This window comes from Bombina bombina, chromosome 8 (assembly GCF_027579735.1).
Source record: "Bombina bombina isolate aBomBom1 chromosome 8, aBomBom1.pri, whole genome shotgun sequence".
In the NCBI taxonomy this organism is placed as follows: Eukaryota; Metazoa; Chordata; class Amphibia; order Anura; family Bombinatoridae; genus Bombina; species Bombina bombina.
The window spans coordinates 153,431,211-153,458,087 of NC_069506.1; the positions used below are offsets into that span (position 1 = coordinate 153,431,211).

Genomic DNA, 26,877 nt, shown 5'->3' on the forward strand with positions numbered 1-26,877 from the left:
CTGACATGAGTCCTTGGTGGTGGTGTCCTCTGGGAGGGGGGGGGGGAGAGAGATCAATAGAACAGTTTGCATCCAATGTCTGTCATATAGGTCCTCATTCTATGCCATAGCATAGTCCATACTTTCAGGTGTTTGTGGTATGTATTGTACCCCAAACTCTCTCAGCATAACCTACATCCCCACTCTGCCAGATTCAGTGTTTACCGTATGTAAGAGTATATACTTTCTTTTAAAAGAACATCAAGCCTAGAATTTTCTTTGTTCAGATTGTTGATGCAATTTTTAAACACCTTTCCAATGTATTTTTATCTACTGAGCGCTAGTTGCTGATTAGCGGCAGCGCTTATATGCCTGTAGTTAGTAGCAAAGTGTATTTGGGTCCGTCCTTAGGATTTGCACAGATCTTAGTGTGTTGCACTTTCACAAGAAGAAATCCCGCTCCTAAGTAAGGATCCAAATGCATATCCTTGTTTACCTAACGTTCTGCTAGCTCCCAGTAGTGCACCACTGTTCCTTCAACAAAGGATACTAAGAAAAAGAAGCACATTTTAAAACCATCCTCTGAATCATGGTGAAAAACTTGTTTTATTCCATTTTAATGGGATACAAGTCAAAATGTAATGTGCTGGTTTACAAAGAGCATACAATGTTTAGTTAACATTTTAAATCCCTTTGTCACTTTTGTGTGGGTTTTTAAATCCAACTACATTTAAACCGTTTAATATAAAATGTTTTCCTGTAATTTAACTTTGTAAACTGGGATTTCCAAATCTGAGAATTGTAAGTGCATACTTCATAAGCCTAACCCTACCATGTGTGTACCTTATTGACCTCAGCAGAGATGACAAGATACTGCAAAACAATTTTAAGTTTTGCCAATTAAGTGACTAAGCAGTGTCTTATACTTAAAGGGACAGTATACACCAGAATTTTTACATGAATTAATACATTTTTAACCTCTGTGATTATCTTGTATCTAAGCCTCTGAAGACTGCCCCCTTATTTCAGTTATTTTTACAGACTTGCATTTTAGACAATCAGTGCTTACTCCTAGGTAACTCCACATGCGTGAGCTTGATATCTATATGACTCACATGAACTAACACCCTCTAGTGGTGAAAAACTGTCAAAATACATTAATCTTAGAGGCGGCCTTCAAGATCTAAGAAATTAGCATATGAACTTCCTATGTTTAGCTTTCAACTAAGAATACCAAGAGAACAAAGCAAAATTGGTGCTAAAAGTAAATGGGAAAGTTGTTTAAAATTACATGCCCTATCTGAATCATGGAAGTTTATTTTGGACTAGACTGTCCCTTTAATAGAGATCATTGCAATATTATTAATCATAGTTTTGAATGGATTTTATCTTTTTATACTACGTGCGTGCTGTTGTACATTGATTCCCGTCACAGGAGGCTTCTGCAGGAAGGTTTCTTTGATGTCATAAAACTTCTACGCTTGTTACTATTAAGTGAATAAACTACATAAGGGTTCTTCAAACAATGGGTCAGGACCCATTAATGGGTTTCAAAACTATGCCTTCTGGGTCACGACCTGATTTTGTATTACCTTTTTAGAACACTTTGACTACAATCATAAATGAAGTAAGCAAACTTTTTAGAAACTTTGCCAAAACCTGCAGCTATCTTGTTATATTACTTCAGAAATGTTCAGACCAAGATTAACCCCTTAAGGACCAGCGACGTACCCTGTATGTCACTGGCCTTTTTTTGGGACTTGATTGTTTTATAGCGCGGTCTTGCCACCAGTGTTGAGACTGCTCTATTCCACAAAGCCTGCTGGAGGGAGGGTATTAATAGCGTGTTCTTGCTAGACTTGTGCTATTATGTCCTGAAAAAACCCTTAACGACCAGTGACATACAGGGTACATTGTGGTCATTAAGGGGTTAAAAATAGTATCACAAAGGTATGTGGTGATATGGCACCGAGTCTTTGGGGAAAAACAAGTTTCTAGAACCCTGGACTAGATAACAGGGGAGTCAGACTTGCTCATATCTAAGTCAGTCAGAATGTAACTTAAAGGGACAGTCTACACCAGAATTGTTATTGTTTTAAAAGATAGATAATCCCTTTATTACCCATTTCCCAGTTTTGCATAACCAACACAGTTATAATAATATACTTTTAACCTCTGTGATTATCTTGTATCTAAGCCTCTGCAAACTGCCCCTTTTTCAGTTCTTTTGACAGTCTAGCCAATCAGTGCCTGCTCACAGATAACTTCTCGTGCATGAGCACAGTGTTATCTATATGAAATACGTGAACTAACACCCTCTAGTGGTGAAAAACTGTTAAAATGCAATCTGAAAGAGGTGGCCTTCAAGGTCTAAGAAATTAGCATATGAACCTCCTAGGTTAAGCTTTCAACTAAGAACAAAGCAAAATTGGTGATAAAAGTAAATTGGAAAATTGTTTAAAATGACATGCTCTATCTGAATCATGAAAGTTTATTTTGGCCTAGACTGTCCCTTTAAGTTTCAAAGATCACAGCTCGCATATAACACTGGGGCCAGGGCTAAGCTGAGAATTTCTGAGTGCTAATTTTGTACACAAAAACAAGTTTGTTTGCTGTTTTATACAATCTTTTTTGTTTTAGGCTTACTTTGATTTTAAAGGGACAGTATACACCAATTTTCATATAACTGCATGCAATAGAGACTACTCTAAAGAAGAATATGCACAGATACTGATCTAAAAATCCAGCTTAGCTCTGTTGTAAAGGTTACTGGAACACCCACTGCAAGTGAAAAATAACAGCCCCCCCCCCCCCCTGCATATGAAAAGAACCTTTACACAAACAGGAGCCAGCTGGAGTAGGTATACTTCAGTATTCTAAAACTTTGGGCCTTGGTTAGAAGTCTGAAAATAAGTACAATGTTATTTAAAAATAAGCAAAACTCTCCATTTTTAAAAAAAACAAACTATATGGGCTATATCAAATTCTCTACAAAACATTTATGCAAAGACAAAAACGAGTGTATAATGTCCCTTTAACATGTTCTAACCAAAGGATCACTTTTTAAAATCCCTTTAAATAGATGGTTTATTTGACTTTCCTAAACAAAATAAATAGGATGGGGGGGGGGAAAAGCTGAAAGTAGCAGCTTGCTGCAGCCAAACGTGTTTTTTTTCCCTCATGTCTTCATACTGGCTTGTTTTGTAAGTTCATTGCAATTGTTTCCTAATATAACATTTAGTTAGTCTACACCTTAATTGCTTGAAGCAGCAGCTTATTTATGTCTGCACTGCAATGGAGAGACGATAAACATACTTGATGCTTTTCAGTGGGTATGTTCTTGGACTGCAGAACCCATCATGTTATCAAATTATTTTAAAGGGACATGAAACCCAAAATGTTTAATGATTCAAGCATTTCTATTTTAATTTACTTTGTTCTAATACCTAGGTAGGGTCAGCAATGCATTACTGGGTGCTACCTGCTGCTTGTTGACTGCACGTATATGCCTCTTGTCATAGGCTCAACTGATGCGTTCAGCAAGCTCCAAGTATTGCATTACTGCTCCTTCAACAAAGGATAAAAAGATTAATGCAAATTTGATAATAGAAAATACAAATTGTGGGCTTCATATCCTTTTATTTTTTTTACAATTCATTTTGTATTTAGATCTTTTGTAATTCAGTGCTTTAGGTGTAAATACACTCTCATGTTCTAAAACACTCTGGTTTGCAGTAGAATCCCCAGAAATTAATAAAAAGTAAAGGCATCCCTATATTCTTAGTGCAAATACATTTAATTTGATAATGTTTTTAATGTCATGATAATCCCATAGGATCATGCAGTAAGCAAGATAAATAGCAACAAATTGTCCAAGCTCTATCCACCTGAGCTTCCATACTTTGTGGATAAACTCCCTTTAAAAAACGAAAGTTCAAAGCTTTATCTATTAAACTCAAAAGGCTGAGAACACGTCTGCTCATATCTTGTTGCTGCTGTGTCAACTGAACTGGAACATTCTGCATAAATGGGGGTAATTCCAATGGCAAACACATCCCCCCAGTTAACTCTTCCTGTGGTTGCCCATCCATTACTTTTGTAGCTATTCCAAATGGCAAACTAGATGAAAAGGTGATGAATCCATTGGATGAAGCAATGGCATAACCTCTTCTCAGATAATGGTTCCTGCAGGGGTGTGAAGAAGCAGGTTTAGTGCGGTCCTTTGCCTGAACTTCGAAGAACAGGTCTGTACAGTCCATAATGGTGCATGCGAGACCCAGATGTTGCACCGTCCTTTTAGGTTCAAAAAGTTCCAAGTATCTGGAGCTGTACAGGATTGGGATCTGGTAATAGGAAAATCAATTAGATTGCTTAGCTTTTGGCACATCCTATTGATTTTTCAAAGATCTATAATATATACACAAATCTAAACATAAAATTCTTCCCAGATGAACATGTAGAGGGGGTAAATAAAAGAATTAAAATCCTGTAATAGAACGCAAACTGTCAGTTTGCAACTAAATATTTGCATATAAGTCACAACATTGGTATGCCATGATGAAAAATGGTTGCATGCACATTTAAAAAAAATATATTTGTATATACCATTGACGTTTGCATATTTCACCCCTTAAAGTAATATATATGCTTTGAATAAATCCCTAGATTTTTTTTGTGTGTGTTAATCATCAATTAGAAAATTTGTGCAGCATATCCTATCTCCCAATTCATGTTAAATAAAAAAATTTTTTACATTAACTTAAAGGACCAGTAAACACAGTAGGTTTGCATAATCAACAAATGCAAGATAAGACAATACAAAAGTATTTAATCAAATGAGTGATATATTTTTTTTTTTTTTATAACAAATTTCAGTTATGCATATTTCACTCCCCTGTACCATGTGATAGCAATCGGACAATCACAAAAGCATATACGTATAGTCTTGAGTTCTTGCACATGCTTAGTAGGAGCTGGTGACTCAAAAATTTTAAATATAAAAGACTGCACATTTTTTTAATAGAAGTAAATTGGAAAGTTGTTTAACATTACATGCTGTATCTGAAGCATTAAAATTTAATTTAACCCAAGTGTCCCTTTATAAAACGATATAGCAGTAATACAAAGCAGAGTATAAAATATATTATGAATGTACGTCACGCTCGGCCCTTATCGTACAAGAATTAAAAAAAAAAAAAGACAAATTGTAGCTATTTTCACATATAATTGCTTTGTGTGCAACATATCCTGTGCCATCTAATGGTCATACTTAAATATTACAGTAAAATTCTGAAAGGGACAGTACACTGTAAAATTGTTTTTATATTAATGTATTTTCAGTGACTTGTTATACCAGCTGCAGAGTATAAAATGTATGAGAAATTATAATTTTATTATTTAACTATCCTGCACCCCACTGTGAGTTTAATTTCTTCTGCTTGCTGTGTTTACTTAGGCTATTCAATAGCTGAGACTCCAGTATCAAATCTTTCAGAATAGGTTGGGACAGTGATTTGCAACCTTTTTTTGCCGTGGCACACTTTTTTACATTAAAAAAAATCCTGCGGCACACCACCATCCCAAAATTTTACAAAATCACACATTGTAGCCTAATACAGGAGATATATATATATATATATATACACTCTGTACTGTGCTGTCATGCCTCCTACAAACTATACATGACATATTGACATTCATTCACAAACAATCATAATGATTGTCAGTGAATGAATGTCAATGTCATGGTTGTAAATGATGCCTGATGAGCCTGTCACATACCTCCCAATATTTCAAAATTTGAAAGAGGGACACCCCCGCACTGTTGTCAGTCTGCCACGGCACACTGGTTGGGAAACCACAAGCTAAATCAGCTATTTTAACCCTTAAATGACAGGGTTAACTTGTCTACATCGGAACAACGTTCTGATGTAGACAAATTGAAATCACGTGATTGTGACATTTCAATGATCGGGTCAAGGGGCGTCCCTATGAAGCACGCCCTCCAGACCTCAATCCCATCCAGGAAGCACCGTTGGCTTCAGGACAGCCAAACAGCTTGTATGTTCTATTCCGTCCTAACGGCGCTAAAGCCTGGAGCTACTTGTAAACCATTTAATACACTCCAGCAGGTAAAATGGAACATTGGGAACAATTTAAATGGGAGAAAATTTTTCGGTGAATTGTCCCTTTAAGGTACATGATACTCAAATGTTCACTTGAAAGTGACGCAGCATATTTTTTAAATCTATAATAGGAGGGGATTTTTTTTAATGATTTTTAAAGGGACAGTCAAGTCCAAAAAAAACTTTCATGATTTAAATAGGGCATGCAATTTTAAACAACTTCCCAATTTACTTTTATCACCAATTTTGCTTTGTTCTCTTGGTATTCTTAGTTGAAAGCTAAACCTAGGAGGTTCATATGCTAATTTCTTAGACCTTGAAGACTGCCTCTAATCTGAATACATTTTGACCACTAGAGGGCATTAGTTCACATGTTTCATATAGATAACATTGAGCTCATGCACCTAAAGTGACCTAGGAGTGAGCACTGATTGGCTAAACTGCATGTCTGTCCAAAGAACTGAAATAAGGGGGCAGTCAGCAGAGGCTTAGATACAAGATAATTACAGAGGTAAAACGTGTATTATTATAACTGTGTTGTATATGCAAAACTGGGGAATGGGTAATAAAGGGTTTATCTTTCTTTTTAAACAACAAAAATGCTGGTGTTGACTGTCCCTTTAAAGTTTTTTTTAATGTTTCCTTACAACCTTAAAGGGACACTTAACACCTGCTTAACCCCTTAACGACCGAGGACGTGCAGGGTACGTCCTCAAAAAAAAGGCAGTTAATGCCTGAGAACGTACCCTGCACGTCCTCGGTTTGGAAAGCAGCTGGAAGCGATCCTGCTCGCTTCCAGCTGCTTTCCGGTTATTGCAGTGATGCCTCGATATGGAGGCATCCTGCAATAACCTTTGGTAGCCATCCGGTGCAGAGAGAGCCACTCTGTGGCCCTCTCTGCACCGGAGATCGGTGGCTACCTGCGTTGGTGGGTGGGAGCCGGACCGGGAGGCGGGTGGCGGCCATCGATGGCCCTGGTTATGTGCAGGGGGGGCGGGATCGTGGGCGGGGACGAGCAGGGGCGCGCACGGACGCACGGGAGGGCGGGGGCGGGCGCGTGCACGGGGAGGGAGCGGGTGGGAACCGCTACACTACAGAAAATGATTTAATAAAAAATGTATAAATATATCGAAATCTTAAAAAAAAAAAAGATCAGCAAGGTGGTGGGGGATTGTCTGTGTGGGGGGGGGAAGCTACACTACAGAAAAAAGCCCCAAAAAAATAAAAAAAGCACTTTTTTTTGCAAACTGGGTACTGGCAGACAGCTGCCAGTACCCAAGATGGCCCCCAATGAGGCAGAGGGGAGGGTTAGAGAGCGGTTTTGGGGGGGATCAGGGAGGTTGGGGGCTAAGGGGGGGATCCTACACCCTAGCATATGTAAATATGCTAAAAAATTTTTTTATTTTTTTTAAAAAACCCTTTTATTTTAGTACTGGCAGACTTTCTGCCAGTACTTAAGATGGCGGGGACAATTGTGGGGTGGGGGAGGGAAGGGAGCTGTTTGGGAGGGATCAGGGGGTGGGATGTGTCAGGTGGGAGGCTGATCTCTACACTAAAGCTAAAATTAACCCTGCAAGCTCCCTACAAACTCCCTAATTAACCCCTTCACTGCTAGCCATAATACACGTGTGAGGCGCAGCAGGATTTAGCGGCCTTCTAATTACCAGAAAGCAACGCCAAAGTCATATATGTCTGCTATTTCTGAACAAAGGGGATCCCAGACAAGTATTTACAACCATTTGTGCCATAATTGCACAAGCTGTTTGTAAATTATTTCAGTGAGAAACCTAAAATTGTGAAAAATTTAACTTTTTTTTCAATTTGATCGCATTTGGCGGTGAAATGGTGGCATGAAATATACCAAAATGTGCCTAGATCAATACTTGGGGTTGTCTACTATACTACACTAAAGCTAAAATTAACCCTACAAGCTCCCTAAAAGCTCCCTAATTAACCCCTTAACTGCTGGGCATAATACACTTGTGGTGCGCAGTGGCATTTAGCGGCCTTCTAATTACCAAAAAGCAACGCCAAAGCCATATATGTCTGCTATTTCTGAACAAAGGGGATCCCAGAGAAGAATTTACAACCATGTATGCCATAATTGCACAAGTTGTTTGTAAATAATTTCAGTGAGAAACCAAAAGTTTGTGAAAAAATTTGTGAAAAAGTGAACGATTTTTTGTATTTGATCGCATTTGGCGGTGAAATGGTGGTATGAAATATACCAAAATTGTCCTAGATCAATACTTTGGGATGTCTACTAAAAAAAAATATATACATGTCAAGGGATATTCAGGGATTCCTGAAAGATATTAGTGTTCTAATGTAACTAGCGCTAATTTTGGAAAAAAGTGGTTTGGAAATAGCAAAGTGCTACTTGTATTTATGGCCCTATAACTTGCACAAAAAGCAAAGAACATGTAAACATTGGGTATTTCTAAACTCAGGACAAAATTTTGAAACTATTTAGCATGGGTGTTTTTTGGTGGTTGTAGATATGTAACAGATTTTGGGGGTCAAAGTTAGAAAAAGTGTGTTTTTTTCAATTTTTCCTCATATTTTATATTTTTTTTTATAGTAAATTATAAGATATGATGAAAATAATGGTATCTTTAGAAAGTCCATTTAGTGGCGAGAAAAACGGTATATAATATGTGTGGGTACAGTAAATGAGTAAGAAGAAAATTACAGCTAAACACAAACACCGCAAAAATGTAAAAATAGCCTTGGTCCCAAACGGACAGAAAATGGAAAAGTGCTGTGGTCATTAAGGGGTTAAGATTTTCTGAACTAACTGTTGCTGAGGAATCAAAATAAACTAATACACTGTTCTCAATGCTGTATGTTCATCTTACTATAAAACTCTTCATGAAGACTCCTCATATTTTCTATGCTTATCCTCGGCTTGTGTTTTCCTATGCAGGGTGCCATCTTGTAACGCACTTTCATTTCAGGCACTGCCGTCACATGACATGTGTGCACGGCAGCTTCTCTCACTGATGTTATAGAAGGCAGTCAAATTGTCAATGCTAATTCACTGTAATGCAAAGCATGCATTACAGTGTATGAGGACAAAGATCTATTTTATATTTGTAATATAGTAATTGCATCTTCTTTTATCAAGCATATTTTAAACGTTTTATGTACTGAACATACCCACAGCAGTGGCGGCTGGTGAATTATGAAGATGGAGGTGCACTTAGCCCCTCCCCTGACCACACCCCTTGAAATAAAGCCCCGCCCCTCAGATTGCTCTTTATATATATATATATATATATATATATATATATAAAAATATAGGACAAGCAAAAATCACTTTAATCAGTGTTATACAGCACAGTATAAAGAGTCTTATAACATATAATGTAGGCACCAATCATTATTCACAGGGATTGCACAGACCGCAACATGGTTGCCATAGCAACCTATATAACAATAAAGTTAGCGTGGAGATCCCAAATATGTACAAACCAGGTGATATAATAAAATGGTGTACATGAATACCTAATAGAAACCAAAACACTGCAGTAAATAAGACAAAATTCTAAGCAGTAAGAGTGTTACACATGAGCAGCACAGATCACCCAAGGTTGCCATAGCAACCTAAAACGTGCAGAACATACGGTACACTGCATGCTGTGTTAAATGCCATGGTCAACAAAAAATCATAAATATAAGTGCCTAAGATACATCATACAATAATTACAGGGTCTAAACCACAATAAAAATTATTATTATTATTAAGTTACAGAGTTAGCAAGATGTTGAAACGTATTTGTCTTGGGCTGCAGACACTCTCATTTTATTATTACTTAAAGTAATAATAAAATGAGAGTGTCTGCAGCCCAAGACAAATACGTTTCAACATCTTGCTAACTCTGTAACTTAGACACCCACGACACCACACACAAACTTATTCCAAAGCAGAGGCGTGTACTGGGGAGGATATACACTGACTTCAATGCCTCCCTGGCCGGTCCAGTGCAGTGCTAGCCCGCAGCAGGGCTAAAAGTAGAAGATACACTTACAAATTAGATGTCCATTTCTCCCGGGAGTCCCGGCCAAACCAGACTCCAGATGAGATCCAACTGCGCTGCCTGCGCACTGAAATTTTTGGCGCGACTGAGCCAGCAAAAAAAAAAAAAAAAAACTTAATAAAAAAAAGTGCTCCCTCTGCTGGCCGCCCATACAAATAGCCCAATTAGCACACTAAATAGTGTGCGATTAAGAGAGGTATAGGCTCAGTTATGGGCTGCACTGCAAGCATAGAGGAAAAATATGCAAATTTGTATGGCAGGCTATACTTCTCTACCGCACGTGCGGTAGAGAAGTATAATAGAGCATAGATGTATATAAAAGTTTTTTTTTTTTTTTAAATAAAACTTGAAAGCCTAGACTAGAAAATTTTTGGCGGAATACATATAATTTTTCCAATAGGAGAAATTATATTTCTTCATCCAAATAAATTATTTTCTTTCTTTTTCCCCCCTTTTATTTGGGTGTTCACGTGCAGGAGTGCTCAAATGGAGGAGCCTCCACTGACCCACAGTCTATGTGCTTCACTGTTCACTAAGTTCAGTTTCAATCGCCCGATGTTCAGAGGCAGAGGGGAGGGGGAGAGTCTAGAAGCCATTTTTTTAACTCCCTGTTATTCAGTTCTCTGCAATATCTGAGGAGAATTTTCTCTCTGTGTGTTCCAGGAATTTACTTTTGTTTTCATAATCATATTATTTTAATTATCAAACAGCACCACACTTTTTATATAGCATAAAAAGTGTGGTGCTGTTTGATAATTAAAATATGATGGTGAAAACAAAAGTAAATTCCTGGAACACAAAGAGAGAAATTTCTCCTTAGATATTGTAGAGAACTGAATAACAGTGAGTTACAAAAACGGCTTCTAGACACTCCCCCTCCCTCCCCTCTGCCTCTGAACATCTGGCTGGCAATTAAAACTGAACTTAGTTATAGCAGTGAATAGTGAAACACACAGACTGTGGATCTGTTCAGTACATAGAATGTTTAAAATATGTTTGATAAAAGAAGATGCAATTACTGTATTACAAATATAAAATAGATCTTTGTCCTCATACACTGTAATGCATGCTTTGCATTACAGTGAATTAGCATTGACAATTTCCCTGCCTTCTATAACATCAGTGAGAGAAGCTGCCATGCGCATCACATGACTTGGGTGCACACATGTTACAAGATGGCACCCTACATAGGAAAACACAAGCTGTCTATATGCATAGAAAATATGAAGAGTTTTCATGAAGAGTTTGTAGTAAGATGAACATACAGCATTGAGAAAAGTGTATTAGTTTATTTTGATTCCTCAGAAAAAGTTTAGAAAATTTTCAGCAGGTGTTAAGTGTCCCTTTAAGTATATTACAATAAACTGGTAAGATAATGATTTTTTTTTTATTTTTTATTTTTTTAAAGATAATAGGACAGTAAAGTCATAAAATATTTTTTTCCGCATACGGATGCTAATTAAGCATCTAAATGCCCATGTCTAATTCACTATGGTAGTCAACAGTGTACTCTACAAACAACATTTTTTTTTTTTGTTTTTCAAAAGCTTTATTGGTCATTCAATAAGAATTACATAAGAAAAATGCTAAAAACACCATAACCAGAGCCAGGGCACGTTTCTACAGATATGGCAATAAGATAAGCAGCACCCTAGCCAACATTACAAGGTTAGTGAGAAAACCCAATGTAATACAGACATTGAGAGTCCAGGGCAAAACTTTAATAACGGAAAAGGAAAAGCAGCAGGCATTCAGTGACTACTACTCAGACCTATATACACCACATTCAGTAGACGGGAGACACAGAGATCAGTTCTGGGAAACCATTAAACTACCCCAAATCACGGAGGAGAACCTTCAACTATTAAACGCACCAATCACAATACAGGAAATACACAAGACAATAGGACAACTACCACTAAATAAGACAGCAGGACCTGACGGCTTACCCAATGAATTCTACAAGTTGATGAAAGAGGAAATATTGGCGCCACTAGTCACGCTATTTGACAAGATAACAGGAGGAGAAGAGTTAAGCGACAGATTTACAGAAGCACACATTTGTGTCCTTCCAAAACCAGGCAGAGACCCCACTGCTAGGGAATCATACAGACCCATATCACTATTAAATAGTGACTACAAAATTTTCACAAAAATTTTGGCCAACAGGTTAGCTATCATATTACCATCTTTGACCCACAGCGACCAAACAGGGTTTATCAAGGGCAGATCATCAGTCCTCAACATCAGGAAAGTACAATTAGTCTTACAACATTACTGGAACACCAGAAAGGACGGAAAAACAGACTACATATCACAAAAAGCATGCATGCTGGCGATCGATGCGGAGAAGGCTTTTGACAAGGTGTTGTGGGAACACCTATTCCACACGTTGACCAGATATGGAATTAGGGGCTCCTTCTTCGGGTCGGTCGCCAGCATTTATAGATCAGCTCAAGCAGCAGTAATCATTAATGGCACACTCTCTCCAAGATTCGGACTGGGAAGGGGGACGAGGCAGGGTTGCCCACTTTCACCCCTCCTTTTTGACTTGGCCATGGAGCCGCTAGCATACAGAATTAGGACGGACACACAAGGAATAAGGGTGGGGAAGGAGACACTGCACCTATCCCTGTATGCAGATGACATGATAGTATTCATATCAGACCCAGAGAGGGACACACCACGACTAATGTCAATTATTGAAGACTTCAGCAAAATCTCAGGGTACCAAATAAATAAAGATAAAAGCGAGATCTTGTGGCTATCTCCACCTAGTTATAGAGCAGATCTAGGATTTAACTTTAAAACACTAGAAGACACTATTAAATACCTGGGGATTAGCTTATCAAAGGACCCAGCCAAATGGTATGCACTTAACTATAAACCGATAATTGACAAAATTATAGAGGATTTAGAAAACTGGAAGGCATTGCCGATATCAACGACGGGCAGAATTAGTCTGATAAAAATGATCCTGTTTCCTAGACTTATGTATCCCTTCCAAATGCTCCCCATGCTATTACATAAGAAAGATCTGAAACACTTAAACACACAATGGGCGAAGTTCATATGGTCGGGGAAAAAACACAGGCTCAGCCTGGAGAAGATCATGTGTTCGGTTCACGCAGGGGGCCTTGGCCTACCGAACCTGGAACTATACAATTGGGCCACAACTAGCAAATACGTCTTGGACTGGCTAAGTAACACGAACCATTTCACACACAAAGAAATAGAAAGTAGTATGGTGCAGCCATGGGCATTAGCCATGCTACCGCACATGGAACATCACAAATTACGCACATGGTCCAAGGATTTCCCAATTTTTGGGGAATCAGTAAGGGCCTGGACGAAAATATGCAAGTGGATGGGGGTATCACATACACACACAAAATTCATACCCATAGGGGGAAACCCTGACTTCCCAGCAGGTCTGACGACAAAGCCATTCCAACAATGGAAAGACACAGGCTTACACGCGGTTAAACAGTTGGTATCGGAGTCCACAGGGCTGATCCACACATTCCAAGACCTACAAAAAGAATACACACTACCTAGACAACATCATTTTGCATACCTGCAAGTCAAACACTACGTTACACAGTTACAGAAACACATAGATTTCACAGATCATAATGATCCGATTTCAAAACTGATTGCTCGAACATCGCAAGGGGGTCACTCTGTTTCCCCAATATATAAAATGTTGATAGAAAAGCCAAACCAAAAACACAAGGCAAACCTGGGTGACAAATGGTCAGACATACTGCAGACACCAATTTCAGAGGAACAAATTACAGAGAGTATAGAAAAAGTCAGGAGAGCCACTATAGGAGCAGACATAAGGGAGATGCACATCAAAACGATTCATAGGGCACACATCACACCCAGAATATACAGTAAATGGGAGAAAGACACAGAAAATGTATGCGTCAAATGCAGACAGCCGGACCCCGATTATACACACCTAATTGTGACTTGCCCAAGACTGACAAAATTTTGGGCCACGACGGAAAGATGGATAAATAAGATGTGCTCCACACAGATTAAACTAGACGGGAAAGCCATAATATTTCTTGACACCACAGCTAAACTAGGCACTCAGAAAAGACTTACACATAACGTGATCCTCACAGCAAGGAAGCTAATTCTCAAGGAGTGGAGGAAGAGGAAACCGCCAACATTAAGTCAGCTCAAAAATGCACTACGGCAACAAATGATAATAGAACAATTTGATACCATGAGCGAGGTCAAAGATAGGGTAAAGGCTTTCATGAAGAAGTGGGAGAGGTTGATCCTACAACAATCAACAGAGATACAAAAACAGATACTACACCCATTCCGTAACTCAGAATACATATTAGCTGCACAACTGAGAGGGGAATGGAACATACTGTAAACACTACAAAATGAAAAAGCGAGTCCCAGGGGGGAAAGGAGTCCACTGCTGAACATTAAAGGGCGGAGGTAATTAAATGTAGAAATACTAACAGCAAAGTATAATAACAGACAAGACTTTTTATCAACCTGAAAGACACAAAATGTTATACATGCAGAAATGTTAGGAGAAGGAGGAGAGAGGAGTATAAGGGGCCTCAGAAAAGGGGGAGCAGAGATAGAGAGGATAATAGAACAGGGGAGATGGTTGACATCAAATAGGGGAGGGGGTGAGATACAAGGAAAGAGGGGAGGGCAATTCGGCAGCAAAAATGTGATCATAAGTTCCGTTGTTGAAAGTATACCATGTTTTCTTTTTCGACTCTATTGTTATCACGTGACTAAAAGTTTGTGAATGTTAAAGCTGTTGGAATTGTCACCCAATAAAAATCTTATTTACAAGAATTACATAAGAAAAGAAAATCAACTGAGAACATGAGACCCGGAGGATAAAGATATCAAAACATTTAAATCACATAAGTATAACAGGTCATTGTGTAAATAACCAATTCCTTTCTAATCAACATAGAAAATTGTGAAATCAAAGCACAAACGGGAACTAATAGTTCCCAATATTTCTGGTCTGTTAAAAAGGGGAAGATGAGGGGGATGGGATAATTGCTGACTTATATATGGGGTTTCAATGTAGGTCTCACTCATCCTTCATAGTCTCTTACTCAGTTCGGTGTCAACAGATTGGGTTTCCATTCTGTGTTATATTTGTGTTTCCAGTCTGCCCAGGTTAATTCAAATAGGTCTGAATGATCTAATTTATAGTATATATCTTTCTCCATAGTGTATGTATATGTATATATATATATATATATATATATATATATATATATATATATATATATAATAACAGAAGAAGAGCACTCTCACTTCGAATCCAACTGCCAGGGTGCAAACAGCGAATCAATAATTATAAACAATGGAATGCACTCACTGGTCTTTTTAAACAAACGTGTATTTTAATATGAAGTTTTGGGGACCGTATCCCCTTCCTCCATAGTACTACAAACTTTAACCCAGTTAGGCGGGAGCTCTTTTTCTTTTTAAAGACACGATGAGTCCACAGATTTCATCCTTGTGGGATTACGCCTCCTGGTCAGCAGGAGGAGGCAAAGAGCACCACAGCAGAGCTGTATATATATATATATATAGCTCCTCCCTCCCTTCCCAGTCATTCTCTTTGCCTGTGTTAGTGATAGGAAGAGGTAAAGTGAGGTGTTAGATTAGATTCTTCAATCAAGAGTTTATTATTTTTAAAATGGTACCAGTGAGTGCTATTTTATTCTAGGGTGTAGCCGTAGTCCTTGTCAGTCTCTAGAGTAGAGCTATTGGTGGCTTTAAAGCAATGGGAACTGGTGGGACATAATTCTCACTGCGCCTCCCATACTGTGTTGCTGCCCTTCTGGTGATGGCCTAAGCAGATACTAACTCAGGCCCTATCTGTGTCCACAGGGCTATAGGAGGGAGAAGACCTCTTGATCCTGTGGGAGCTGTCATGCTGTCAAACAGCATAGAGGTAAGTGCAGTCTTTATTTTTCTGGGCCATATCTTCCTTATTTATATGTCATTGGGAACATGGGCTCTCTAGGTGAAGGGCTTCCCCTATTAGACAGTTTGTATGGCTTTCATACTGAACAAGGCAAACAGCACTTTTACAGGCCTATGCTGGGACTATGTTAATGGCATGGGCTCTTTACGGTGAGGGCTCCCCTGTTAGACACGGTTTATGAGTACTGTGGGCAAGACTATATTTATCTGGAGCTTTTTGAGTAAGAGGGCTCCTGTACAGGGCAGTGTAAGAGACAGTGTTTTTTTTTCTGGGCTACACTTGGGATGACACAGTGGAGATCAGCTTTTTTTTTTACTAAAGTCTTAGCCGGGAAGTTTTTTTGTGACGTCCACGAAGGGCGGGGTTAGCTTTTGCGCGCTTCAGTCAGAGAAGCAGTGCAGTTGCTAATTGCTCCGGAGTCCCGACATCCAGTGTACCAGTGATCCTCATCGCTGTCGGGTGTTACGCTAAAACCACATGGTTGGATAAGCAGGCGGTTTTTAGCGTTCTGAGACCCGATCAGGAGTTTGCTGGGAGAGTGGTCGGAGTACCGGGTGGCAGGTAGGCGCCTCAGCAGAGCTGTTGAGGCGAGGAGGTGTCATTTCTTTTTTGGATAAAATGCATAGTAAAGAAATTGGGTAACAGATTATCCAGTGCAGTTAGAGCTTGTACACATAAAAATTGTTGGACGTTTTATTTTTTAAAGGCACAGTATCCTGTTATTTTTCAGGATGTATTAAGAGACAGTGTTTATATTAAGAGCTTGTACACAGAGTGTTTGGCTACAAATATAAGGGGCCTATATAATTTAAAGGGCCAATACCAATTTTTCCTTTCTTTTTAGTTATCATGGACTTGGAAGATGTCCAGAATGTTACATGTGCCATGTGTTTGAATGCCAATGTGGAACCTCCTGTTCCTTTTTGTCCCTCATGCATTGAGAGGGCTCTACACTATAGAGAAAAAAATTTCTTTGATAAAAAATTGCCCAAAGCGGATGCTTCTCAGGAGTCTAACGATGAGATGCAGAGTATGCCGCAGCTTTCTCCCCATGCGTCACAGCCCTTAACACCCGCTCAAGAAGTGCCATGTACTTCTCCAGTTTCTGCTGCAGTCACGTTAAAGGACATAGCTGCAGTTATGTCCTGTACACTTTCTGATGCGTTATCTGCCTTTCCTATATTTCAAGGCAAGCGTAAAAGGAAGGACAACTATGTGGTCAATGCAATTTCTGATACTATGATGGCGATCTCGGATGTACCCTCCCAGGGCTCTGAGTTGGAGGGTATGGAGGTCCTATCGAAGGTGACATTTCTGACTCAGGAAGTTCCTTACCTCTGACTGATTCAGAAGTGGTTTCTTTCAGGTTTAAGCTAGAACAACTCCGCCTGTTAGTGAGGGAGGTTTTGGTGACTTTGGACAACTGTGCTTCAATAGTGGTCCCAACGGAGAAGTTGAGTAAGTTGGACAGATACTTAGAAGTTCCTTCTTACTCTGATGTTTTTCCAGTTCCCAAGAGAACTTCAGAGATTATTTCTAAGGAATGGGAGAGACCAGGTATCCCCTTCTCTCATTTTCAAGAAGATGTTCCCTATAGCTGACGCTGTCAGGGACTCTTGGCAGACAGTTCCTAAGGTGGAGGGAGCTATTTCCACCTTGGCTAAACGGAGTACTATCCCTATTGAGGATAGTTGTGCTTTTAAAGATCCTATGGATAAGAAGTTGGAGGGTCTACTTAAAAGGATCTATGTTCACCAGGGTTTGCTATTGCAACCGGCTGCTTGCATTGTTACGGTCACTAGGGCAGCAGCTTATTGGTTTGATGCTCTTGCAGAGTCTCTTAAGACTGAGACTTCTTTGGAAGAGATACAGGATCAGATTAAAGCTCTTAAATTAGCTAATTTGTTTATTACAGATGCTTCTCTGCAGATTTCAAAATTGGCTGCTAAGAGTTCGGGTTTTTCCATCTTAGCCCGCAGAGCCTTATGGTTGAAGCCTTGGTCTGCGGATGTGTCATCCAAGTCTAAACTTCTGGCTATTCCTTACAAGGGGAAGACCCTGTTTGGACCTGACTTGAAGGAAATTATTTCCGACATCACGGGAGGCAAGGGTCATCTCCTCCCTCAGGATAAAAGAGCCAAACAGAGAGGTCGACAGAGTAATTTTCATTCCTTTTGAAATTTCAAGGGAACCTCCTCTTCCTCTAAACAGGAAGGGAACTAGTCGCAATCCAAGACTACCTGGAGACCCAACCAATCATAAAACAAGGGTAAACAATCCAAGAAACCTGATGCTGCTTCCAAGTCAGCATGAAGGGTTTGCCCCTGATCCTGGACTGGATCTGGTAGGGGGCAGACTTTACTTCTTCATTCAGGCTTGGATACGAGATATTCAGGATCCCTGGGCAATAGAAATAGTGTCTCAGGGATACAAACTGGAGTTCAGAAAGTCTTCCCTCTGAGGAAGATTTCTGCTTTCTCGATTATCTGCAGACCAGATAAAAAGAGAGGCGTTCTTAGATTGTGTAAAAAAACTCTCTTCCATGGGAGTGATTTGTCCCGTTCCAGTACAGGAACAGGAACAGGGTTTTTATTCAAATCTGTTTGTAGTTCCCAAAAAGGAGGGAACCTTTAGACCTATCTTAGACCTCAAGAGTCTGAACAAGTTTCTCAGAGTTCCATCTTTCAAGATGGAAACTATTCGTACCATTCTTCCATTGATCCAGGAGGGTCAATTTATGACGACAGTGGATCTAAAGGATGCATATCTTCATGTGCCTATCTACAGAGATCATCACAAGTTCCTGAGGTTTGCCTTTCTGGACAAACATTTTCAGTTCGTGGCTCTCCCTTTCGGTCTGGCCACGGCACCCAGAATTTCCACAAAGGTTCTGAGGGCTCTCCTGGCGGTTCTAAGACCGCGGGGCATTGCAGTGGCGCCTTATCTGGATGATATTCTAATCCAGGCATCGTCTTATCAGCTAACAAGGTCCCATATGACATTGTACTATCCTTCCTGAGAACTCACGGGTGGAAGGTAAATCTGGACAAGAGTTCGTTAATCCCACAGACAAGGGTGCCCTTCCTGGGAACTCTAATCGACTCTATATCCATGAAAATTTTTCTGACAGAGGTCAGAAGGTCAAAGATTCTGAATACTTGTCGAGTCCTTCAGTCCACTCCTCGGCCGTCCGTGGCTCAGTGCATGGAGGTAATTGGACTGATGGTGGCGGTAATGGACATCATACCGTTTGCTCGGTTTCGTCTCAGGCCTCTGCAGCTAAGCATGCTCAGGCAGTGGAATGGAGATTATGCAAATGTGTCTCCTTGAATAACCCTAGATCAGGAGACAAGGGACTCTCTTCAATGGTGGTTGTCTGGATCATCTATCCCAGGGGACATGCTTTCGCAGACCTTCCTGGGTAATTGTAACAACAGATGCCAGCCTTTTAGGTTGGGGAGCAGTCTGGGGCTCTTTAAGGGCTCAGGAGTATGGACTAAGACAGAGTCTCTTCCCATTAACATTCTAGAACTGAGGACGATCTTCAATGCGATTCAGGCCTGGCCTCAGTTGGCTTCAGCAAAATTCATCAGATTCCAGTTGGACAACATAACGACGGTGGCTTACATCAATCATCAGGGAGGAACAAGGAGTTCCTTAGCTATGAACGAAGTGGCCAAGATAATCCAGTGGGCAGAGGTCCATTCTTGCCATCTGTCAGCGATCTACATCCCAGGAGTAGACAACTGGGAGGCAGATTTTCTGAGCAGGCAGACTTTTCATCCAGGGGAGTGGGAACTCCATCCGGAGATATTCTCCAACTTGATTCTCAGATGGGGTCGGCCGGAGTTGGATCTCATGGCATCTCGTCAGAATGCCAAGCTTCCGAGATACGGGTCCAGGTCCAGGGACCCCCAGGCTGAGCTGATAGATGCCATGGCAGTTCCTTGGTCTTTCAGCCTAGCATATCTATTCCCCCTGTTTGCGCTCATTCCCCGGGTTATTGCTCGAATCAAGCAGGAGAGGGCGTCAGTGATCCTCATTGCTCCTGCGTGGCCTCGCAGGATTTGGTATGCCGACCTGGTGGACATGTCATCTCTGCCACCTTGGAAACTTCCATTGAGGAAGGACCTTCTCATTCAGGGTCCCTTCCGTCACCTGAATCTAGTTTCTCTGCAGCTGACTGGTTGGAGATTGAACGCTTAATCTTAGCCAAGCGAGGTTTTTCTGATTCGGTCATAGATACCTTAATTCAGGCACGTAAGCCAGTAACTAGGAAGATTTATCATAAGATATGGCGCAAATATCTTTACTGGTGTGAATCCAAGGGCTACTCCTGGAGTAGAGTTAGGATTCCCAGGATTTTGTCTTTTCTCCAAGAGGGATTGGAGAAGGGGTTATCAGCAAGTTCCCTAAAGGGGCAGATCTCTGCCTTATCTATTTTGTTACACAAGCGTCTGGCAGATGTACCAGATATTCAATCTTTTTGTCAGGCTTTGATTAGAATCAGGCCTGTATTTAAACCTATTGCTCCTCCATGGAGTTTAAATTTAGTTCTTAAGGTTCTTCAAGGGGTTCCGTTTGAACCCATGCATTCCATGGATATTAAGTTATTATCTTGGAAAGTTTTGTTTCTTGTTGCCATTTCTTCTGCTCGACGAGTATCTGAGCTTTCGACATTACAATATAATTCTCCTTACCTTATTTTTCATCCGGATAAGGTGGTGTTACGTACTAAACTTGTTTTTCTTCCTAAAGTTGTTTCAGACAAGAACATTAATCAGGAAATTGTGGTTCCTTCCTTGTGTCCTAATCCTTCTTCTCGGACAGAACGTCTGCTACACAATTTGGACGTGGTCCATGCTTTAAAATTTTACTTACAGGCGACTAAGGATTTTCGTCAATCGCCTTCTTTATTTGTCGTTTTTTCAGGAAAACGTAAGGGTCAGAAAGCTACGACTACCTCTCTTTCTTTTTGGCTGAATAGTATCATCCGTTTTGCATATGAGACTGCTGGACCGCAGCCTCCTGAAAGAATTACGGCTCATTCCACTACGGCTGTTGCTTCCTCATGGGCATTAAAAAATGATGCGTCTGTTGAGCAAATTTGCAAGGCTGCAACTTGGTCTTCTCTTCACACTTTTTCTAAATTTTACAAATTTGATACCTTTGCCTCGGCTGAGGCTGTTTTTGGGAGAAAGGTTCTTCAAGCAGTGGTGCCTTCCGTTTAGGTTCCCTGTCTTGTCCCTCCCTTTTCATCCGTGTCCTTAACCTTTGGTATTGTATCCCACAAGGATGAAATCCGTGGACTCATCGTGTCTTTAAAAAGAAAAGAAAATTTATGCTTACCTGATAAATTTGCTTCTTTTTAGACACAATGATTCCACAGCCCGCCCTGTTCTTTGAGACAGGTTATTAATTTTATAAACTTCAGACACCTCTGTGCCTTGGCTTTTCCTTTCTCTTCCTAACTTCGGTCAAATGACTGGAGTGAGAGGGAAGGGAGGAGCTATATATACAGCTCTGCTGTGGTGCTCTTTGCCTCCTCCTGCTGAGCAGGAGGCGTAATCCCACAAGTAAGGATGAAATCCGTGGACTCATCGTGTCTAAAAAGAAACAAATTTATCAGGTAAGCATAAATTTTCTTTTTCCATGCACAAGCTATAGCATTTTTGACAGTCGTGAAAAGGTAAATGCATATATACGAATGGTGCTTTGGAGTAGACTGAAAACCGAGACCTCTCACCAAAGCAGTGGGGGTAGAGTACTTTAACCGCTGTAATCATTTCACTGGGGAACTGAAAATTCTCAAGGACTTCCCAAAGGAACTGCCATCGCACACGGTTAAAAGCCTTCTTGGCATCTAAAGAGATGACCGATAAAGTCTTGTTGAGGCTAAAGAAAAGACTAAGGATGTTTAACAGTTGCCTAGTGTTATCTGGGCTTTCCCGTTGTGGGACGAACCCCACCTGATCCGGGTTGATGAGGTGTGTTAAGACTTGCTACTCGGTTAGCTAACAATTTGGAGTAGAACTTTATGTCAGTGTTAATGAGGGATATTGGCCTATAACTGGAGCACAATGAAGGGTCCTTATTTGGCTTAAGGATAGTTACAATGGCAACTTCCAAGAATTCATTCTTGTAGCAGCCCTCCTCCCTAGCAAGGTTGTAGAGCCTAAGTAATAAGGGGGAAAGCTCCTGGATAAAGATTTTATAAAAATGAACTTGGAAACCATCTGGACCAGGGGATTTAAAGGATTTTGAATTTTTGATGACCTGCTGAATTTCCAAAAGAGAGAAAGGGGAACTCAAAAGATCACGCTGTTCGGGAGTGAGTGTGGGAAGCTTTAAAGACTCCAGGTAAGTGCGTATGTTGTCTAAAGAAGTCGCTTGGGGCCTTTCGGAACTATTTATGTTATACAGGTTTGAGTAATACTTGGTAAATTCCTATCCGATTTGGGATGGGATTTTGAGGAGAGAGTGTGAAGAACGTTTACTGTGGATACGCGAGGCGCCTACTCTATTTCTGATTTTGTTGGCCAAAAGGGTGTCTGCTTTATTGCTTTTATAATATATAGTTAGATTAATTTGGGTTCTTCGTAGTTCAATTTGAGAGATATGATTCTTGGTATTAGTAATTTGTAGTGTTAAGTCTGCAGACGGGGTATCCCTATTCTGTGTTTCTAAGCTTAATATGGGCTTGCGACAGGGAGAGTACTGCTTGCTTTCAAAGGTGTGCTTGTTTACCGATCATGAGTCCTCTTTTAGTAGCTTTCGCAGCTCCCCACAAAGTGTCATCTCGGACTAGAGCATTATCATTAGTCTTTACAAAATGTATGAGTTCCTTACGAAGCTCTTCTCTAAACGGAACATCTCCTAGGAGGTGGTGAGGCATGCGCCATGGGGCTCTAGTATTTGGGGTGTTTGCCGAGTGCATATCAGCCTGGACATGATCGTAATCTGACCAGGCACACAAAGAAATGTTAGCTTGTGTAATGAGGTCTAATGAGTCAGCCGTGGAAAATATATAGTCGAGTCTAGCATACTGCTTGTGTGGGTGTGAAAAGTGTGTGTAGTCCTTGTCTTTAGGGTGGATAGCTCTCCAAACGTCATAGTACCCTGAACCGGACATTAAGTTGCGGAACTTGTTGGCCAAAAGTTCAGCAGACGAGTGTGTCTTGTCTACGCCAGCAGTTTTCCTATTAGCTCTAGGGTCCCAGACCATGTTAAAGTCCCCAGCTAAAATAACTCTACCCTGTCTGACCTGATCAATTACGTGTAGGATATGTTTCAGACATTTAGGCTGGTGAGTGTTGGGGAGATAAACAGATGCCAGTGTGTAAACTAAGTGGTTCAATTTACAAATCAGAATGACATATCTAGATTGGGGGTCCTTAATAACCTGAATAGACTCAAATGCAAGTCGCTTATGGAGTAATATCGCAGTGCCTCTGGCTTTCTTGGTGAAAGGGGCATATTCGATGTGAGTATAGGACTTAGAGGAGAATCTAACAGGTTCGTTCGCTAACCAGTGTGTTTCCTGGAGGAAGACTATGTTGGGGTTATGGTGTTTTAATGAACGCAGTAAGAGACTGCGTTTGTGAGGAGAATTGTCCTCTAACATTATGAGAGAGAATTCGTAAGGTTGACTTCTTCATATATTAAGATGGAGATACAACTAAGATGATGTGTGAAAAGCTTTTAATAAGGGATAGGTGGAGGGGAGGCGGCAGGGTAGGGTAAGTTAGACACTGGTAAAGCACCTGAAAGCGTGGTGGAAGTAGTCCACCTCAAAGGAACCCTAGAATGGGCTTCTAATTGAGAGCAGATAAAAATAAGGGCCAGAATGCCAGCCCCACTCTAGAACAATCAATTTAATGTCAATAACTAGTAAACAGTAAACCTTGATTTAAAAAGTGCAAAGCAGTATAAGGAACATTGTTCAAAATGCATATCTAAACATTTGGAGGTGTGAACAAGAAATAACAGTCAAGAAAAGTAAGAAATTATCAGATTGTCCAGGTGTGCCGATGAGGTAGTAGAATATTCACACAGGGTCGAAACCCTGGCCCAGTAAGTCAGGTAATGTCCCTAAGAGGTCTGATAGTGTCCTGAGGTTGATGTAACCTAGGGCGCTTCAATATTTGATCCTTTGCGGACCATTCTGGCGCAGAGGCGCGCAGTTTGGGATAAGGCACTTGTGGGGGCAGAGGTTCATGTAGGAGACCCCAAGATGTAAGAAGAGAGAGTCCCTGAGAAACAGTAGTGGCCACAGACGTTTGGTTATCTTTGGTGATGATGAGTCTTGTGAGGTAGCCCCATCTGTATTTGATGTTGGTTGGAACAGGCTGGAACTGCGTTGCTGGAGAGTATGGGCCGACAGGTCAGGGAGGAGTTGGACATCTCTGAATCTCTCACTAAGAGTTGGCTTCTTGAAGGCGGCTTGCATTAACTTATCTTTGTATAGGAAGCTGTGAAAACAAGCTATGACGTCTCTTGGTTTGTCCAGGGCCACCATCCTAGAACCTGTGAGCTTGCTCCAACTCCTGAAACAGAGCTTGTAGATATTCATGTAGCTCTGTTAGTGAGACAGATTCCGGGATGCCCCTAAATCTTATGTTGTTGCGCCTGGACCTGTCCTCAACAACTGCCAGCTAGAATTCCAGTTGCGAGATTAGTTCAGCTAGGTTTTCGGAATACGAGAGCAGGCTAGATTGGTCCACAGCGATGTCATCCTGTTTGCGCTCTAATGCATCTACCCTCTCGCCAATTTCAGAGATTTCCTTTTTAAGTTCAGCAGAACTGCGCTGTATCTCCTGAGTTATGGATCAAGTCTGCATGGCTAGCATGTTTTTGAGTGTAGATTCCGTAATAAAATGCTGGGAAGTGATAGCAGAATGCATGCTATATTAGGACTCCTCATCCTGAGAGTCGGGGTCACTTAACTCTCTGTGGGCCTCCATGGCTGGGTCTTTAACTGGCTGTGTAAAGTGGTCATATACCGTTTTCTTGGACTTTGAGTTAGACTTGGGTTGCTTCCTGGAGGAGTGAGGCATTTTGGATAACGCTCAACACCTAGTGTAGCAGCCTCACAATGGACAACTATTCTAACAAGAGATATACACACCGCTGTTGAAGAAGAGGGTTAGATCAACTAATACATTAACATTTCAGGCATTACGCATATACCTTTAGAGAGGGGCTGGTAACCATTTCCCTAGTAGCGCTACATCATTTTATCTAGTGTTGTCTATTCTCTATCTAATGGTGCATATACAAGAGTAGAGGCCTATAAAGATGTAACTCACATGGATCTGAGGAAGAAGGGAAAGATCAGTGAAAAAGCAGATGAGATGCCTTTTGTAATTAACCAGATTATCTAGGCCCCAGGGGGTGCCCATTGGGGTGGAGGCAGCATGAGAGGCCTCTTATGCCTTTATGATAAAATGTATGCTGTGTCCAGCTGGGGTATCTTTGTTGCAGGGATTCCTATTCAGTGGCCCCCAAGTGTGAGCAGCAAGGAGGAGGTAAAAAAAAAAAAAAAAAGGTGGAGGCTTCTTAAATCAGTGACCGTTTCAAATAGGTATAGCAGGCCACAGCCAGTACAGTCACCTCCAACGCAGAGGACAATTAGTAGCTGTAGTGCCCAAAACGGCTGTCAGAGTGACCCCAGGAAGTTTACAGAGGGGGGCAGGAGAAGGGATTAAGGTAGAATAGTTCCCTTGTGTGTGCTCCACAATATAGTTTAGACAGATCTCACCCACAAGGTCGGAGCTGCAGTCCTCACAGGGACGGGTCTGTTTAGGCTGATCCTGATCTGGTGCGCAGAGGAGGGAGGTCCCAGAACCGGAGGTAATCCTGATGTAGGCTGCACGTGATAATTCGACTGGGGGTTCAGCAGCTCCGCCAAACTTTGCTGGGCCAGGTAAGGAAGATGGCGCCGTTCGCGCCACTACCGGCTTCACTACCACTTCCAGGAATGCACAGCGTGGCAGCCACAGAGTATCTCCAGACCGCCCAGTATTTGTGCTGTTTGTCAGATTCACAGCGCTAGTCGGCCCCCAGAGCTTGATTGGCTTCAGGTATCTTTCTCTTCAACCCCACCGCTGCAGTGGTTCCCTCAGGACAAGCGATGCTCTCAGGACACCGCCCTCTCCGCTATCAGCCGTCTTCAGATTGTTGAGGTAAGTGGCAGCTCCGGAGCTGGGCCCTGACCCTCCAGAGCCTCAATGCCAACAGGGACCAGAGAGAGAGAGACACTCGTAGCAAGTGCAGTCGGACTCGGTTCTTACTTGGTAAGAGAACACCTCCACACCTTGAGCGTAGGTCTCCAGAGCAAGGCTAAGACCATGTGAAATGTCTATGTGGATATCCCAGGAGCCAGGTCAAGCTTTGCACTTTGAAAGGCTGACTAAAATCAAAGTTTAAATATATGAAAGCCAGAAGCTCGGTGTCTAAGCGTCTGCTCTGCATGGCGGTTAGCTCCGCCCCCCTACAAACAACATTTTGAAGGTATGTACTGACTGGTTAATATCTGCAATTGGAATTAGAAAACCAAACCGGTTTTGGTTGAAGTTGTCAACCAAATAAAAAAAAAAGATTGGTTTCATCGTAAAGGGATAGGAAAGTTCAAAATTAAACTTACATGATTCAGATAGAGCATGTTTTTTTTAAGACACTTAAATTTACTTCTATTTTCAAATGTGCTTCACCCTCTTGGTATCCCTTGTTGAAA

General features: G+C 41.0%; 1 protein-coding gene across 2 annotated transcripts in view; it reads right to left on the reverse strand.

Moving 5' to 3' along the window:
- Nucleotides 1-566: 566 nt before the first annotated feature.
- Nucleotides 567-26,877, reverse strand: part of LOC128638596 (uncharacterized) — a 98,650-nt gene continuing 72,339 nt past the window's right edge. For both annotated transcript variants that reach the window (XM_053690651.1, XM_053690650.1), the window contains exon 5: nt 567-4,322. In XM_053690651.1, coding sequence (XP_053546626.1) covers nt 3,798-4,322 — 525 coding nt within the window. In that variant the 3' untranslated portion in view covers nt 567-3,797. The remainder of the gene's footprint in view (nt 4,323-26,877) is intronic.